The sequence below is a fragment of the Calonectris borealis genome, chromosome 1 (assembly GCF_964195595.1).
Source record: "Calonectris borealis chromosome 1, bCalBor7.hap1.2, whole genome shotgun sequence".
Taxonomy (NCBI): domain Eukaryota; kingdom Metazoa; phylum Chordata; class Aves; order Procellariiformes; family Procellariidae; genus Calonectris; species Calonectris borealis.
Genome location: NC_134312.1, coordinates 97,826,905 through 97,842,599, shown reverse-complemented (window position 1 = coordinate 97,842,599; position 15,695 = coordinate 97,826,905). Strand labels below are relative to the sequence as shown.

General features: G+C 36.9%; 1 protein-coding gene across 2 annotated transcripts; it reads right to left on the bottom strand.

Annotated features, from left to right (window-relative positions):
* Window positions 1-2,509: 2,509 nt before the first annotated feature.
* On the bottom strand, window positions 2,510-11,686 carry TRAT1 (T cell receptor associated transmembrane adaptor 1). Of its 2 annotated transcripts, XM_075172066.1 has the most exons (7): window positions 11,546-11,686; window positions 10,883-11,017; window positions 9,080-9,190; window positions 7,411-7,447; window positions 6,014-6,075; window positions 4,681-4,739; window positions 2,510-3,475 (listed from the first exon to the last, which is right to left on the bottom strand). In XM_075172066.1, exons 3-7 carry the CDS (start codon window positions 9,180-9,182, stop codon window positions 3,209-3,211), a joined length of 528 nt encoding a protein of 175 aa, XP_075028167.1. In that variant the 5' UTR covers window positions 9,183-9,190; window positions 10,883-11,017; window positions 11,546-11,686; the 3' UTR covers window positions 2,510-3,208. The 2 variants fall into 2 exon arrangements, with proteins under 2 accessions (XP_075028167.1, XP_075028094.1); XM_075171993.1 differs by lacking the exon at window positions 10,883-11,017.
* Between the last annotated feature and the right edge of the window lie 4,009 nt (window positions 11,687-15,695).

Sequence of the window (15,695 nt, the reverse complement as noted above, 5' to 3'; positions counted from 1 at the left end):
TTTTCATTGCTGTCATCTTTCTTGGCAAGGAGATTGTTTTAGTGGTAAGTGTTAGGTCAAGCACACACTGTTTTACAGGCAACAGCAATACTGTTTAAGCAGATGCATCTGCAGTGATTGTCAGATGCTATAATGACTACTGGAGTATAAGTGTCCCAGACTTGCAAAGATTTCATGGTGCTACTTGATCTCTCTTCTGTTTTGAGTTCTATTCTTCTTCCCTTCCAAACAGTTTTGCTTCTTCCACCATATTTCCTCTTGTTTACTCTTTCTTCACTGTTCCATTGAACTGATACTTGAATGCTAAGCTTACTGTTAATAAAAACAGCTTTACACTGCTTCCTTCTGCTTCAAAATTTTGTAACGAACACTGGAAAAACAGGCCAGGTTACTGAGACGCTATAAACCTAGACCTAGCATCTCCTTTTCTTATTTTGCTGTAATTAGTTGAAACTTTCTTTATACATAAAGGGTTTAACTAATATATGATAGTTTATATAGGTTTTTCTCTAACAGCTTGAAGATGGAGCAATATTGAACATGCTCTTTCACGTAAGAATTAGTAGTCATTTGATAACTATCCCAAAAAGTCATTAAAAATACAGGTCATTCAGTTGCTTATTTAAGCAAACGGAGGGTAAAGAGCTGGAGGAATAAAGCTAAATCTGGACTGTGGCAGCATTAGAAGTGCCTTGGAAACAGTTGATAGGCCATTAAAGATGATCCTAAAGTGGAGTCTGTGAGAACAGCAGTGAGTAATTTCATGGAATCAGTGATGTGGAAAGGAAGTATATATTGAAGGAGAATACTTACAAAAGTGCCCTGCTCTTCTAGCAAGTTATTTTGCAAGGGAAAGCAGCTGCTGAAAACTGGCATAAATGAATAGCTGGACTAAACAATGAAGACTAAGAATACAGAGGAAACTAGATGTACTTAAATCCCACGAAGTGGACTTATTATTACACGTACACTCAATGAGAGAAGTGTGTACTTCATTTCCATTAAATTAATGATCAGGCTGAAATGAAAGGTTGAATTTAGGTAACTCATAGACGTTCTTTGACTTTGGAATTTTTAGAGGAAAGGCATAATCAAGAGTGCAAATGCTGTGAGAAAACTGGGAAATAGCAACTTTTGTACAAAGTGTACACAAATTGTATTAAATGAAAATACAGCAACCCTTGTTTCATGTGTATGTTGAAAAAAAGTAACAAATAGACTCTTGGGCCTGTGCTTATTTCCTTGAGAGACTCTTTAAGAAAGCCTTCTCTTTTAATCATCTCAGAGGGCTGAGTATTGCATCTGATTGGTGCCAGCTAAATTGAAATATTTTATATAAATATTTCACATATTAAAGCTATTCAAACGATTTTGATATATAAGTCTAAGTAAGAGTATGCTGATATGTATTTTATTACTTATTTTGTTCCTACTATGGAACAAAGTATGATTCCTTCCAATCTAATCAAATTAAGTTAGTACTTCATGTGCTGATATCTGGATCTTTGGCTTTGGATCTTTTGGCTTTGGATCTTTGGCTTCCTCTTTTCTCCCCTTAGGATCTTAGTCAGGGTCATCGTTTAATATGGTTCTCCATCAAAGTGTTTTTTATCGATTCTTCAACAGTATTTATTTTTGCTTATCCAATGGTAGTTGGTCTAAGACCGTGGTGACACAGGCACTTTAATTCCAAGTCTGTCTTGTTTCTGAGGTGTAACAGCCAAACATATATTGACTTGATTTCTGCACACAAAAGCAAGTGCTAGCACAAGACAGGCTGTGACACTGGGCAGCTTTGGCTGCAGGGCTTGGCCCCTTTTGGTCTAGCATGGAAGTTAAAGCATGTTAAAGAGGCTCATTAACTGTGAGCTAAACTAAACATGAACCAGGCTGACAAAGAACTTTTTCTTTTACATTGATTTTTTTCTTTTTCCCTCTTCATAAATTTGTCCTATCTCTGGACATGTCCATCCACTTCTGCTTTTAGAAGAGGTGTTGGTTCTTTGTACTATGGGCTTTTTGTTTGTTTTGGTTTTTGTAACTGCTTTCAGGACTATCTCCTTCAGGACCTGAAACACTTGCAGGGCTCTGTATGTGCTTGAGAGTTTCAAACTCCTTGACACTGTGCTCTGTGTGAATTTTAAAGGCACTAATATCCTTTTTTTTTGAGAAGGCAGAACTGTCTGACACCTAGAGGTAGGCATATTACATCAACGTGCCTTACTGTTTCCTGCTATTACTACATAATGACTCCCAGAATATAAAAATAAATCCCCACTCTATAAAAGCTCACCATCTGATGAGTTTAAACTCTTAAGATGAATGTATACACAGTTGTGAATTATTTGGGGAAATAAAAAACTCTTTCTACTTTTGTAAAATAGTTGATAACAATGACAATGTAAAACCCAATAGGAATTTAAACATCATATAGAATATTAGAAGGACAAAATCCTTCCTAGGAGATTTATTGTTACAGATCATCTGCCAATATCTTTGTGGACTCTTGAATACGGCTGGATACAACATTATGTTAGTAGAGGAATTGAGATTTGAGATGGATTCTGGTATTGCTCACAGAAGGAAACTAAAGGTATATAAGGATATTGTTAAATCTTGTGAGATGTACAATTACTACTTTATACAAGCTGTTAAGTTATTCTTCAATTAGCTTTAGATATATTGTGTTATTACCATAGACCAGTCACAGTGGGAAAGTACACAATGTTGAACAACAGATCAGTTTTTAATTGGGAAAACAACTAAATCATTAAGTGTGCAAGTATGAAACACGATTTCCTTCCAAAAGTACTGGTAAAACCTATATGGAAGAATCGTTATACTCTGCTAGAGCTCTACAGACAACAGAGTGGGTCTTTCGGGACTGTTTGAAAGTTGATGGTTGTTTTAAACAAAGGATTCATTTTTACTGGAATTAATACCATGTGAATGCTGAGATACCAGCTTCTACAACTCCCTTTCAAAATGTCTTCAGAAGGGCAGGTCCTTCAAAGTGGCAGTTTGGATCTTATTTCTTGCTTAGTCCGTAAATGTGCTTGGAAGACACTTTGGAACACTTAACTTACCCATTTTATACCATTGCTTGTTACATAGTTTGCCAGGATATTATCTCTAATCATTCACTGTTCCTCCAGAATGAACAAGCAGACCTCACTTTATGATTACGTATTTGGTTCGTGAAGCCACTTCAAATGTTCTCTCCTTTTGTAGTATGAATCAAACCCATTAATCTGATGGGATCATCATGAACGGCTTCTATGTTTGCCGTGTTTTCAGCAGCCAGCTGCTCGCTGTTGAGGTAAATGCTAACTTTGGAAGCCATCATGGTGGGGTTAGATGATCTTTCTTCTTCATCCTCCTCTAATGAAGGGTCTTTTTTTCTCCTTGGTTTTCTGCGTTTTCCCTTGACGCTGTGATCAAGTGAAGCATAGCACATCTGATTGGCAGACTCCACCTAGAAGGAAATTCACTGTATATTTAACATTCAGTAGTTATGCCTGCTTTAAAATTATGTCTAAGACACTGAGTATGTCTACACTGCAATCATAATAGTAGCTGAAGTTTACTCAAATTAGCTGTAAATGAACTCATTAAAAGTACAAATGGTTAAGCTGTGGCAGCACAGAAAACAGACCAACATAACATAATGGTAAATGACTCATGTTCTTAGGGTAGTGGCATTAAGGAAAAATTCATCAAGGTATATTGGAAAGATTCTCTATGGGAATGAGGATCGCTTATATAATCAGTCCAAGTTCTTTGGCATGCAAGACATTATTTGATCTGTTTTTCTTCCCACTTTTTATTTCAAATTAGAATCCAGTTATTAGTAACAACATTTTTCACAGGCTTTGTCTGTGCAGGAAACCAAAGATGGGTGATTCTTGTCTGTATATATAATCTCATTTCCAGTGCAAAATGTATGCTTTGTATGTTTTTCCTCACCTCTCTGTGTTTTTCAAGACAAATTGTCAAGCACTTTTGACGTTGGAATTTTCATAGATTATTCTGTTTCTGTGAAGTTAATGAAAACAAATGTCTAGATGAAAAAAAGAGTATTTCTACCCCCTGGAAGTATCCTGAGAGAGGCTGGAAATCAACTCAGGAAATTGATGCTAGGAATGCTTCAATTACAGACAAATTTCAGTTGAAGCTTGCATGCTTTTAGGCATCCAAGTATCTCAACAAAATACAAATCAATAGAAAAACAGTTGTCTTTCATTTGTTAAGGCATATAGATTTTGTGCTGGGCAGGAGAGAGCCAGTCAAACTCATGAGTATCATGTGATGCAGCTTGTGTTTTCACTTGGTTGATGTCCAAAATAAATAAAATTAATTCTTTACATAAGCCATAGCAGTAGACACAGGCTTAAGTTAGCCTGATCTGCATGCCTATGACTGAGCTTTATCATGCCATATGGATGGAAATGAGCTGTCTATAATTCTCCTGCTCCCTCATTAATGACCCAGATTGAACGAAGGGTCAAGTTTGTGCTTAAATTCCCTGGTGAACTGAGACACTAATGCATGGTAATTTTTGTGATGATGAGTGTGAAGATTTTTGTTATATATTTTTGTTATGTATTGTCATGGGATAAACACAAGAACTCAAGACCACATTACCCTAATTCAGAAATCCAGAATTAAAACTAAAGATACCTGTAGTTGGTTAACTGGCCTTTGAGGTTGGGACTTCATCTGCTCGTAACAACATTCCTCTATAATTTATCAAAGTAAAAAAAAGGTTTTAGTTAAGACACACTACTGAGTCTTAAAAGATCAGATCAACAGATCCTCCCTGTTACAGAACTAACTCCACCCAGCTTATTTTGGTAGAAGTTTGTTTTGTTTTGAAATCACACACAGATCTCTTCCTCTATTTATAGAGGGGCAAATAGCTAAGAAATTCAGACACACATACTGTGAAAAGGAAAATAATTTTCTGTTTGTATGGATGGGAAATTTCTCATTATTCACTAAGTCGGCATCCTTTTAGACTGCTAGGAGGACATCTTGCAATTAGGGGGTAACCACATACTGATGTGTTTTTCAGCATAGGCAATCTTTGCTTTGGCTGAGAAAGAGGCTGTTGCAGCAGCTGGTGATTAAATTCTATTCCTGACTCTACTTTCAGTTTTCTGTAAATTTGGTGCAAGTTATTTTCTCATTTTAGCCATCAGTAAAACAGATTACTTCCTTACAGTTTTCAGGCTTTTGTAGTATCAACGCATTTGCATGTTGGCTTAGTTAAATTTACGCAGACCCTATATGAAAAAGTTGGGCTTGGTTTTTTTCCCCCGCAGTTCAAGTAGTCTAGTTCAGTTTTGCTTAACCCCAAATAAGGCTAGCAAAACAGTTATGTTCATGTTACTTAAATATTGCTTCAATGCCATAAGGGCTTTGAGAGACATACCCTCAACATATCTAGCTCTAGCTGCAGTTATATGATGTTTCTGCCTTTAATGCGGTATCTCTCTACCAAGGATTATTAACTTCAGTCCAGTAAAGCAGAGAAAAGCTATGTCTGCCCGCCATTCAGCCATTGGGCTTGTTTCAGCATATTTGTCAACGTTGCTGATGATCTGTGGATAGCCACAGCAGAGAACTGGTATGTGTTTGTTTCTGCCAGCTTCTGTGGGACCATTGACTCTGGGCAGCGAGTAATATGTCTTAGGTTGCTTTAACACAGATGGATCAAGCTGTTATTTCAATTGGTAGCTTTACATGTAGAAAAGCTGAAAAGAGATATTTGGCTGAACAGGACCATTTGGACTGTGAAAAATCAAATTCAGTATGAGATCTGGTCTTACAAATAGTAGTGCAGTATGATGGTTTGTAGTTCTATCCCAAGTAGATATTAACATAGCAATTGAAAAGGCGTGGATTGTCAAGTTTGCTATTTGAGAAACACAGAAACTGTTGGTCAGTCAGCTTTTAACCATACATTTATTATAGACCCTGAACAAACACATGTTCTTAAAGTGAAGCTTACCTAAAATATCTTGATTGAGATTGCCATAAACTGGGTCATCTTCTGTGTAATAGTCATCATAGCTAGAAGGGGAATGGAAAAATACTTCTAATTCACAGAATATGCTTTATTTAGGACACCACTATTCTACTCTAAACATCTTACAGATGCTTATGATCTAAAAAACAAGACCAAAAATATCATGGGGGGACAGAAATACCAGTTTTGCAGAAGGGGAAGAAATGGCCATGTCCATATTCTGAAGAGAGATTTGTTATCTAGCCAAGAATTGAACTCTTCTTTCCTATAACTTAGTTAAGTATGAAGGTAATCTCAAGACTACTAAGCTACTGTTTGATATAGTTCTAGAAATATTAATGATCACTGAAAGGAACCCAGTTCATGTCCTCTGAGACCATTTTGCAATACAAACTAAAGCGCTAAATGAGTCTTTTGGGGAGGTGTTCTTAAAAGTCCACTCTTGAGTCAACTAAAATACTTATGTCGACACAACTAGAGAAGACCAAAGCAAAGTTCAGCTTTGGATATTTAATGGTATTCTGTGTTTCATTACCTGGTGTTGCTTGGAAATATTTTTAAGCATGTTTGTAAACATGGGAATTGTTAGTGGGAAGCACTGTGTAATTTTGTTCCTATTGCACCCCTATACTGTGCCTCGTCAAGGGAATGAAGTAATGCAATCTAACACCAGTTTTTCAGTGGTATTTTTCAACTGGATAGGCAGTAATAGACAAACAGAGACTTCCCAACTTCAGGTAAATTTGTAATTGAGAATTGGTTTGGGGGAACAAGTGAAGGCTTTTGTATTTTTATTTCAAGGGCCTTTTATATTGGGTTGAGATGAGACTCTTTCCATCTCTGTTTTCTAAAGTGGTTTTGGGTTTTTTTGTATGGAATAAGAGAAACAGACTTGTAACAGATCATGAGCTATCCAGCAGCTCTAAACAGGCTCCATGTTATTGCTTTTGAATATCATGTGTAAAAGAAGGGTATGAAATGTAAATACATATAAATTATTGCTCCACAAGTATTAAATATCAGACTATAATTTATCATTGTTTTCTGAGAGTTCTTTCTAATTATTATAGATTTCTTGAGTTTTAGTGATAGTAAATAGTGTTTTAGGTCAGTATCTTGCACTTCCTTCAGTATATAAAATTATCATACTAGCATGCCATTATTTCATTGTTGATAAAATGATTGGAGTACATTTCTCCCACGTGAATTTTTTTTCCTATTTTCTTTGGAAAACTTTTTTTCAAACCTGCTTTCCAACATTTCCAGGCAGGCTGCATAAGATATTGGATTTTCCTCTATGCCATTCCTCCAAAGCCATCTGTTATCATTTATTGCTTATTTCACCCTTGCCAGAAAGAAACTTTTTTTATCCAACTTACCTTGGACTGTTGTCTTCATAGTCTTTATACATTTTAGCTGGAAAATTTGTTGAAAAAAAATAAAGTGAAGAGAAAATGAAACGTGCTAGTTTAGAACACTTCAGATAATTGTCTTAACTGACATGGTTTTGATTTCACTGTAGAGAGTAAAATTGAAAGCTCTTGGCTCTCAGGACCTTCAGTTGTCCCCCTGCTTTTCTCAAATACTTTTGACTAATACAAGAAATGCTCGTGTTATGACTCTGTGCTGTGGTTTCAAAGTCTATGTTAGTCTACAAGACCCCGAAAAAGTATTGCAACACATGCGATTAATTCCTTGTTTCCTCCTCCTTCTGCTTCTACCTCATCTTTTTCTCTGCCTAGGGAAGTGCATCATGTGTTTATATTACAAGGTGAAGGGTTCGTTTATTTTACTAGTTCTGTTGCCTGTATCTCTGAAAGAGGGATATCCTGTGATCCACACAGAGGAAGAAACTACAGCAGAGAGGCAATGGCTACAAAGATATTTATTGCTAGAGCTTGACTAATAACTCAGGAATGCCTGACTTTCTATCCTCTGCTCCAGGACTCCAGAATTCACCACAGTAAGCTCCAATTCCATGAACAATGCAGCGTCAGCCAATCTGACCGAAACTTTGCTGAAAGTTAGTTTTGTAAATGACTGTGATTTTCATCATAGAAATATCTGCCTAGTAGCACTAAAAGACAAAATAAACCAAAAAGGCAACCCCCTCCCTCAACACTCCAGCACCTCTTTTAATATCCTGTAATAATCTAATTCTCTTATACTTGGTGAGTTCAGTTTATAAGCATAGCCCTTCTGTTTATGTAGGTTATGTATGTATGTGTGTTTAACATGTTTGAATCCTGTTTGCCTGCCCACCCATACGCGTATAGCACAGGTGCAGTTTTCTCGATGTAAAGGCCATTTTTCCCTGAATGGGAGCGGTGAGGATTGTACAACTTAATAACTATAGAATTGCGTGCATAAGAGAGGTTGCACTGGCATAATGAATTCTGTTACAAAAGTCATAGATAATTTTAACCAAAACCAGAGTATGACTGTAGTCACCCTCTAACATAAATTAAACAAGTCAGTTCCTTATTGTGAGTGACACATTGGATTAAAAGCTACATTAGGATCCCATGATGAAAAGCAATTAGAACTTTTTTTCAAAATAAGCTGATTAAGCATAAAATGTGTATGAAATCTGAAATTCAAATAAGCATTCAGGAATTTTGGGAGGAGAAAATTTTCTCAAATGTATTTTGTATTAGTGCAGCTACTTAAAATAATTTTTAAATTAAAGTACGAATGATAACCAGTTACGTGAAAAGTACACTTAAAAAAAGGAAATTACCGATGTTAAAAAGATACTTTAAAAAAAAAAATTAGCCAGAACCGAATTCTTGACCTTGTACATGTTCTGTTGGTTTGTCTTCAGGGAATGGATTTAGATAGTTGTTTTTAGCAGCAGGTTTTTTTGGGCTATAATCATACCTGACACTCCTAAAAAATTTAAAAACTTACATCCTCTCAACTAGAATCATTCTTAAAGATTCAGAAGAATCAATTTGTTGGCTTGACATTTCCTAGCAGTGACGGCTTTCTCTACAGACACTTTAAGAACTCAAACTCCATTCCTTACAGAGACACAACATTACTTACCTTGCTGCTTTTTCATATAGTGTGAAATATTCAGTATCAACGAAACAACCAGAGCCAAACTCAGAAAAGCCAAAACGCCCCATACAGAAAAATGGCAGTCCATTTCTGTAACTGAAAGAAAATAATTTTATAGTTTGTGTTGTCTGACAGTTTTACCGTATTTGTGGTTGGTTGATTTTTGCGTTCTGTAATTCAAGCTGCTATTTTGTTGTTTACTCTGTGAGAGTCATTCCTATAGAAGCTAAATAATTAATATCAAAACCAGATGCTAAATAATAAGAAAGCAACATCAATAAACTGTTAGCAGAACTACTATTTCATAGCAATTCAGCCAAAGGTTGGGCTATTGGTTTGCCTGTAAAATGCGGTAAAAATGCAAATGCTCTTTCCCAGGTTTTTCTTGTACTACCCTCATAGTTGTTGCCAATACTCTAGCTATCTACATTTATAACTGCATTATTTAAATATTTACTACTTTGACAACAGCAGCAGCAGAAGGAAAGCTGAATACCTGTGTGAAGAACAATTTGTCTCCTCAGATAACTACAGTGCTGTCCCTATATGTATAATAGCAGATGCAACCTGTGGCAGCTACCTGCTTGTGCTAAAGACAAAAAAATGATAAGGTGACTGTGGATGGAGAGTGAGAAATAAACAGAAAGAGAAGTCTATTAGACTAATTGTAGTCTGCTCTGAAACAGTGTCTTTTATTCTATTCTCTAATTTTAATTCTCATTCAAGTCATCTACTGCCAAATGTAGCAAAACCACTTTTTTTTTTTTACATATTACATATTTATCCCAAAGCACTTGTAGCACTGTGTTCAGGAGCATTTGCACTCAATTGCTGTCAAATTGAGTATTTTAAAAAGTTTTGTTATATCTTTGAAAAAAAAGCTCCTCTGTGAAAGAAGAGAGTTCATCGTATATCCAAAGGTTTCATGAGAAGGACAACAATTCTCATTTTATTTTCAGAAGAAGTTGGGATGTATGAGTGGAGGAAGTACTATATTTAATCATTATAAAGATGACAGTATTTTGAATACCTAATACCAGTATCTCTCTAGTATTAATGATACTTTCCTATTCTGTTGTTCTTTCATTTCTATTTGGAAACAGGGTCAAACTTGGAGTTGCATCCAAGTAGAACATCTACCTTAGGTAATTTAATCCATCTGGATAAAGTTTTTACTTTTCTGACTTTAGGCATGGGGTTATTCGCCTCCTCTTAGTATATTTTACGCTGCTATAAACTAAAGGTACTATATTCACACAACAAAATACGAGCAAACAAAAGACTTTCTAAAGACGTAGTTAATTGTGCTTTTTCTCCTTTTTAAATCTATTAACAACTTTCTCCACCAACAGAGACAGCCATGGGAATAAATAGACTTTTGGTCACTTTTTCTTAGGTTTTCTCTTTGCAGGGTTCATTATACTGTAATTGGAGGGGGATGGAGGAGAAAAAGCAAATAACAAAAATAAGCAAACAAACAAAAGCCCCCAAAACCTTCTAATCTTTTCTGGATGAATTTCTGCAATTCAATGTTATTGCAACTCAAAGGAGTGGACCTAATCATGTGCTTACCTTCAGGGAAAGGGGGCAGATTTAACCATTCGGGCCTAGAAGTAGGTGTTTATCCTCCTAACAGCATAAGAATAGGTAGCAGAAATACAAAGTTTTGTTCCTTCTTGTTCTAATGTATTTTGTTTAGAGAATCCGTCACAAAGGATAACAGGAAGATATCATACTTCTACCAGTTTTTTCTACTGAAAAGAAACACAAGGTGGGGAATATAGATACCTGTCTAGCAAGAACTGCACATGCCATCTATGGTATGGACTCATCATTCATAGAAGCAGATTAATTACTTTGGTCACTACCAGATTTAAGATGATGATCTGGAGCACAAAACGGTTTGTTTCCTGTTGTTTCTGTCTGCAAATTTGTCAAAGATGAGACAAAATTAGCTTTTTTTCCCTCCTCTCCAATTACATGGTGAGATAAATAATATTCTGTACTAATGACCCTTAGAAAAAGAAACCCGTTAAGAGACTGATGAATGTTAAATTAACATTAAAGATGCTTCCACCTGTGTGAGTTTTTAAGACAGGATTAATTTTCCGGAAAGGATTCCTTAAAATGCAATTAATTAGTGCACAACTAACTGCTTTGTAAGATATCAACTTCATACTTCAGAAGGGAGGCAGCACATTGTAAAATAAGAAGCCCTCAGCGCAGTAAATATTTTAAGCACAAAACTAACACCAATGTTTAGTCTTCATTAACAAACCTTAATTAATGAAGGTTTAAGCTGTTGATGATGACTCATCATCATCATGATTACTATTAATAATTTGACTTCAGAACCCTGAGCAACCTTCTTGGAAGACTGGTAATCTACCATAGTATGTTTTTACTGCTCCTTTGTTTACAAGTTTGTAATACTGAAAAGATAAGGCTTACCTGTTTTTGTTGTTTTTAGGAATACTCCCCGCCTCTTTATCCAACAGGAAATCAAGTTATGTTGGCAGACCTTGGATGCTCTTTTGTTTTGGACCTGGCAGCATGAATCTATCTCTAGAGTTGCCGTCTATCTTAAAGGTCTCCAGCCTTTTTTTCACCTGCTTTCTTACAAACAGGAAATGTGGTTCAGGCTTTTACAACCTCACTAGCAAACTGACGGTCTCCTTCACTGTTTGCCTCCAAGAGAGGAATAAAATATTTATGTGTGCACTTGCATTCATTATCCACCTGTCTTGCCACAGAAGGGCACGTACAGGACTATTAGTATTTAGGTACCTCTTAAACTAAACTACAGAACTATTTTACCTAGGAGTACTATTTGACTCTTTATCCCTTGATGTTTCTAAACCAAGTCTCAAAGTCCATCACTGAGAGAGCCTACAGTTTAGCTGAAATAGGATGCAGAAATTATACCATTGCCAGCTCTAGAAGGTCAGGTTAGGATATCATAATATGCTTCCTCTATTCTTTTAAAGTCTATGAATCTGGGCCCACAATTCAGAATAGTTGTGGAAAGAGAGGGTAAATCAGCATGTAGCTTACTGTGTGTATTTATCTTTAAAATTTAATGAAATATGCCTGTGCTTGGGTAGAGAAGCCATTTTATTCTCAGAATCGGGGTAGCTTCTTCCAGAGGAAGCTTGCACTCTGAGCCCTGCCAAAGAAGCTTTCTGTTAACTTCTGAGGGTTTGGGGTTTTTTTTGCAGAGCAAACGGTTTTATTTCCAATTATGCACAATGCAGAAGCAGGAAGGATTGCTTAAGAGAAAAAGTGAATCACGTGACTACCTTTGTCTTTTTGGAATACGTACATTGAAAATAGCCCTCAGTGTAGTCTAACGAGCAATGTAAAACATTGCTCTTCGAGAAAGGCTCTTATGTGAGAAAATGTCCTTTGCAGTGTATGTTTATTCAGGATTGTTGTGGTTTAACCCGGCAGGCGGCCAAACACCACACAGCCGCTCGCTCACTCCCCCCGCCCCACAGTGGGATGGGGGAGAGAATCGGAAAAAAAAGTAAAATTCATGGATTGCGATAAAGACAGTTTAATAGAAGAGAAAAGGAGGGGAAAATAATAATAGAGATGATAGAATATACAAAATAAGTGATGCACAATGCAATTGCTTACCACCCGCCGACCGAAGCCCAGCCAGTCCCCCAGCAGCAATCGCTGCTCCCCAGCCAACTCCCCCAGTTTATATACTGAGCATGACGTCATATGGTATGGAATACCCCGTTGGCCAGTTGGGTCAGCTGTCCTGGTTGTGCCCCCTCCCAGCTTCTTGTGCACCTGGCAGAGCATGGGAAAAAGGACTGAAAAGTCGTTGGCTATGTAAGCACTACTTAGCAACAACTAAAACATCAGTGTGTTATCAACATTATTCTCATCCTAAATCCAAAACACAGCACTATACCCGCTACTAGGAGGAAAATTAACTCTATCCCAGCCAAAACCAGGACAGGGTCGTTATTACTTTGGAATATTATTTTTATATTAGCTACCTTAGATCAATGATTAAGAAATAATTCACTGGATTAGCATCTTATTTGAACATGAAGGAGCAGGTTAGTCTTGATTAATGTAACACACCCTTCCATTTGAGTCCAAAGGTGAAATAGACTCTTTTCTACTCAGAGCTTTATCATACCAAAGTGAGTTGATGAGAAGAAATTAATATAAAAATACTGAAAATGGTGGGAATTCTTACATTTTATACTGTTTTTGAGGTTATAATTATCATGATGAAAAATTGCATTAAAAACAACACTGTTTTAAAGTGGACATAGCTTTGGCGTTTGCCAGCAACTGAGTTTAGACACCCCACTCAAAAATATGGGTAGAATCAAAATTTCTTACTGTTAAACCAAAAAGCACAGGTCCATCACATTTCACTGAAAACCAGGATATAGAACTAGAGCTCCTTTCAGTAAGTGATGCATTCTATGATCTGTAGTCTGAACTGTGGCTTTAAGCAGGGAAGAGATCCAGTTTTGTGAAGTGGAGACTGCAATTCATGTGTTTGAAAGTAAAGGGTTTGTCATGAGCCTAGGGAAGGAGAAGGTCTCGACCAGTTATGATGACTGGATTTAGCAGTTCCATGTTGTAGGCTCAAGTGAACAGAAGAGTCCCAGGGCCATGTGATGACAGTATGCATCTCAAGAGGAAGCCTCTTGTTAAGAAAAAGAAGAATCCTGAACTGAGAAAGAAGCTGGAGAGTGTGGGAGACGTGTATTGCAAAAATGGAGACAATTGCTTCGTTTCTCAGCTAAAAGCACGAGAAGTAAATCTGAGATCTGCACAGGATTCAGAATGAAATGCTTATCAGCCTGAACAAGAAGCTTACAAGGAATAAATTCCTTTGGAGATAATTAGGGGCATAACGGAAAGGTGAATACTGAGAATGCAGCAGGGGATTTCTGGGTTTGTAGTCCTGGTGGTGTGTTAATAAATCTGCTCTCCAAGAGCAAATGATTGTTGTACAGCATCAGCTTTGATTGGCTGCAGAAGCGAAGTCTATTGGGTTGGACATGAGCTTGGTATACTGTTTTGGGCAGCCTGCAACAGACTGACAGCTCTGTTAGATAGCAAGGAATTATTCGCTGCAGGCTTTAAAATCCATTGTGAGTATAAAAGACTTCTTACTTTTCTTTCTTGTCCTTTATATCGGTGCTACGTTAAAAAACTTAGTGAACCAGTAGTCTGCTTAAAGTGCTGTTATTCAGGATAATAAAGACAAGGACAAATCCTGCCTAATTTTAGAAAGACAGGACATAAGGTAATGCTACTCCATCCACATCTATTGTGTACAGAGACGTTTCCTCCTCTTTTGAAAGTCCCCGAGCTATAAACTGCTGGGTGCATATTCTGGGGAAGTATCTCTGACTGCTTAGCTACCTATGTGATCTTTGGTAAATGTATGCTGCTGGTGTCTCCAAGATAAGAATCTATGTCAAATGGAGGTCTGTCTTGGCTGGGAATAGCTCTTGCTATTTGAGTTCTTGGAGAAGGTAAATGGAGTACTATTAAATATTGATGTGCACAGGTGTATACGAAGGAGTAAGTCTGTGCTCAAATGGAATCAAACAAACAGTACTGTTTGGCAGAAGACTTGGATGACCGAGTGAACCTGACTGAGAGATCACTTGACAAAGTGAAAAAAACACTTATAAAGTAGTATTTTGTTCGTTGTTTTAGGGAAAGACAAGCAGAAGAATCCTAAAGTAGGTATGAAAGACAACTTTACATTTGGAAGAGAAGCCATACTTAGGAAGGGAGAGGGTGGATATTGAATTTCTTTCTTTGAGCTTAGCTGAGTCTTCTTAAGCTTGATATTAGTATAGAGAAAAAAAAAGAATAAGCAGTACATTATGGATGTTAGGGGTTTTTTGTCTTAAAAATGCATGGTGCTACCTACAGAACGGAATAATTAGAAATCCTAGCAGTGCCCGTGTTAAGTACTCATGGTCTAGGAAATGGTAACTCACACTTACCATGAAGTTCCTTAAACTTGTATCTTTATGCATCTGTGGTGTACATGGAATTGGAAAGTTTACACATATTTTTGAGGAAGCAGATATGTGGCAGCAGCCAAACACGGTAGATATCTATATCTAATTTCTATGATGAGATAGCAGACTGTTGCCACAGAGCATGGAGCTAAGGCAGTGGCTGACCAAGGAAAGATTATAATATTGCTGAGACCTCAACAGAGGAGTTCAGCAAGTTTCCAGAAGCAAGACCATTACTAGAATTTTTATATTTAAAGTGGTTTTCTGGTTCTGGATGAACCTTGGCAGGATGGAATGTTTTACTATGGTTACTTAAAAAGGTAACAATCCTTAGCACTTCCCAGCAGTTTCTTCCAAGCCTGGAATTTGCTGTACGTGACTGGAAACCTCAAGGGAAAAGAATTTTCAGCCTTATTGACTTGAAGTCACTTCAGAGTTTGTACTTTCCCTTTCTTTCACCCCAAGAAATCAAAAAGCCCTCTTGAATCCTTCCTCTTTGTTTTCAAAGAAGAAAGTCTTTGCTATGCCACTAAAAGAAGTCTTCTGGGGACTGCCTTAACTGTTTCTTAGAAAATGGGTGT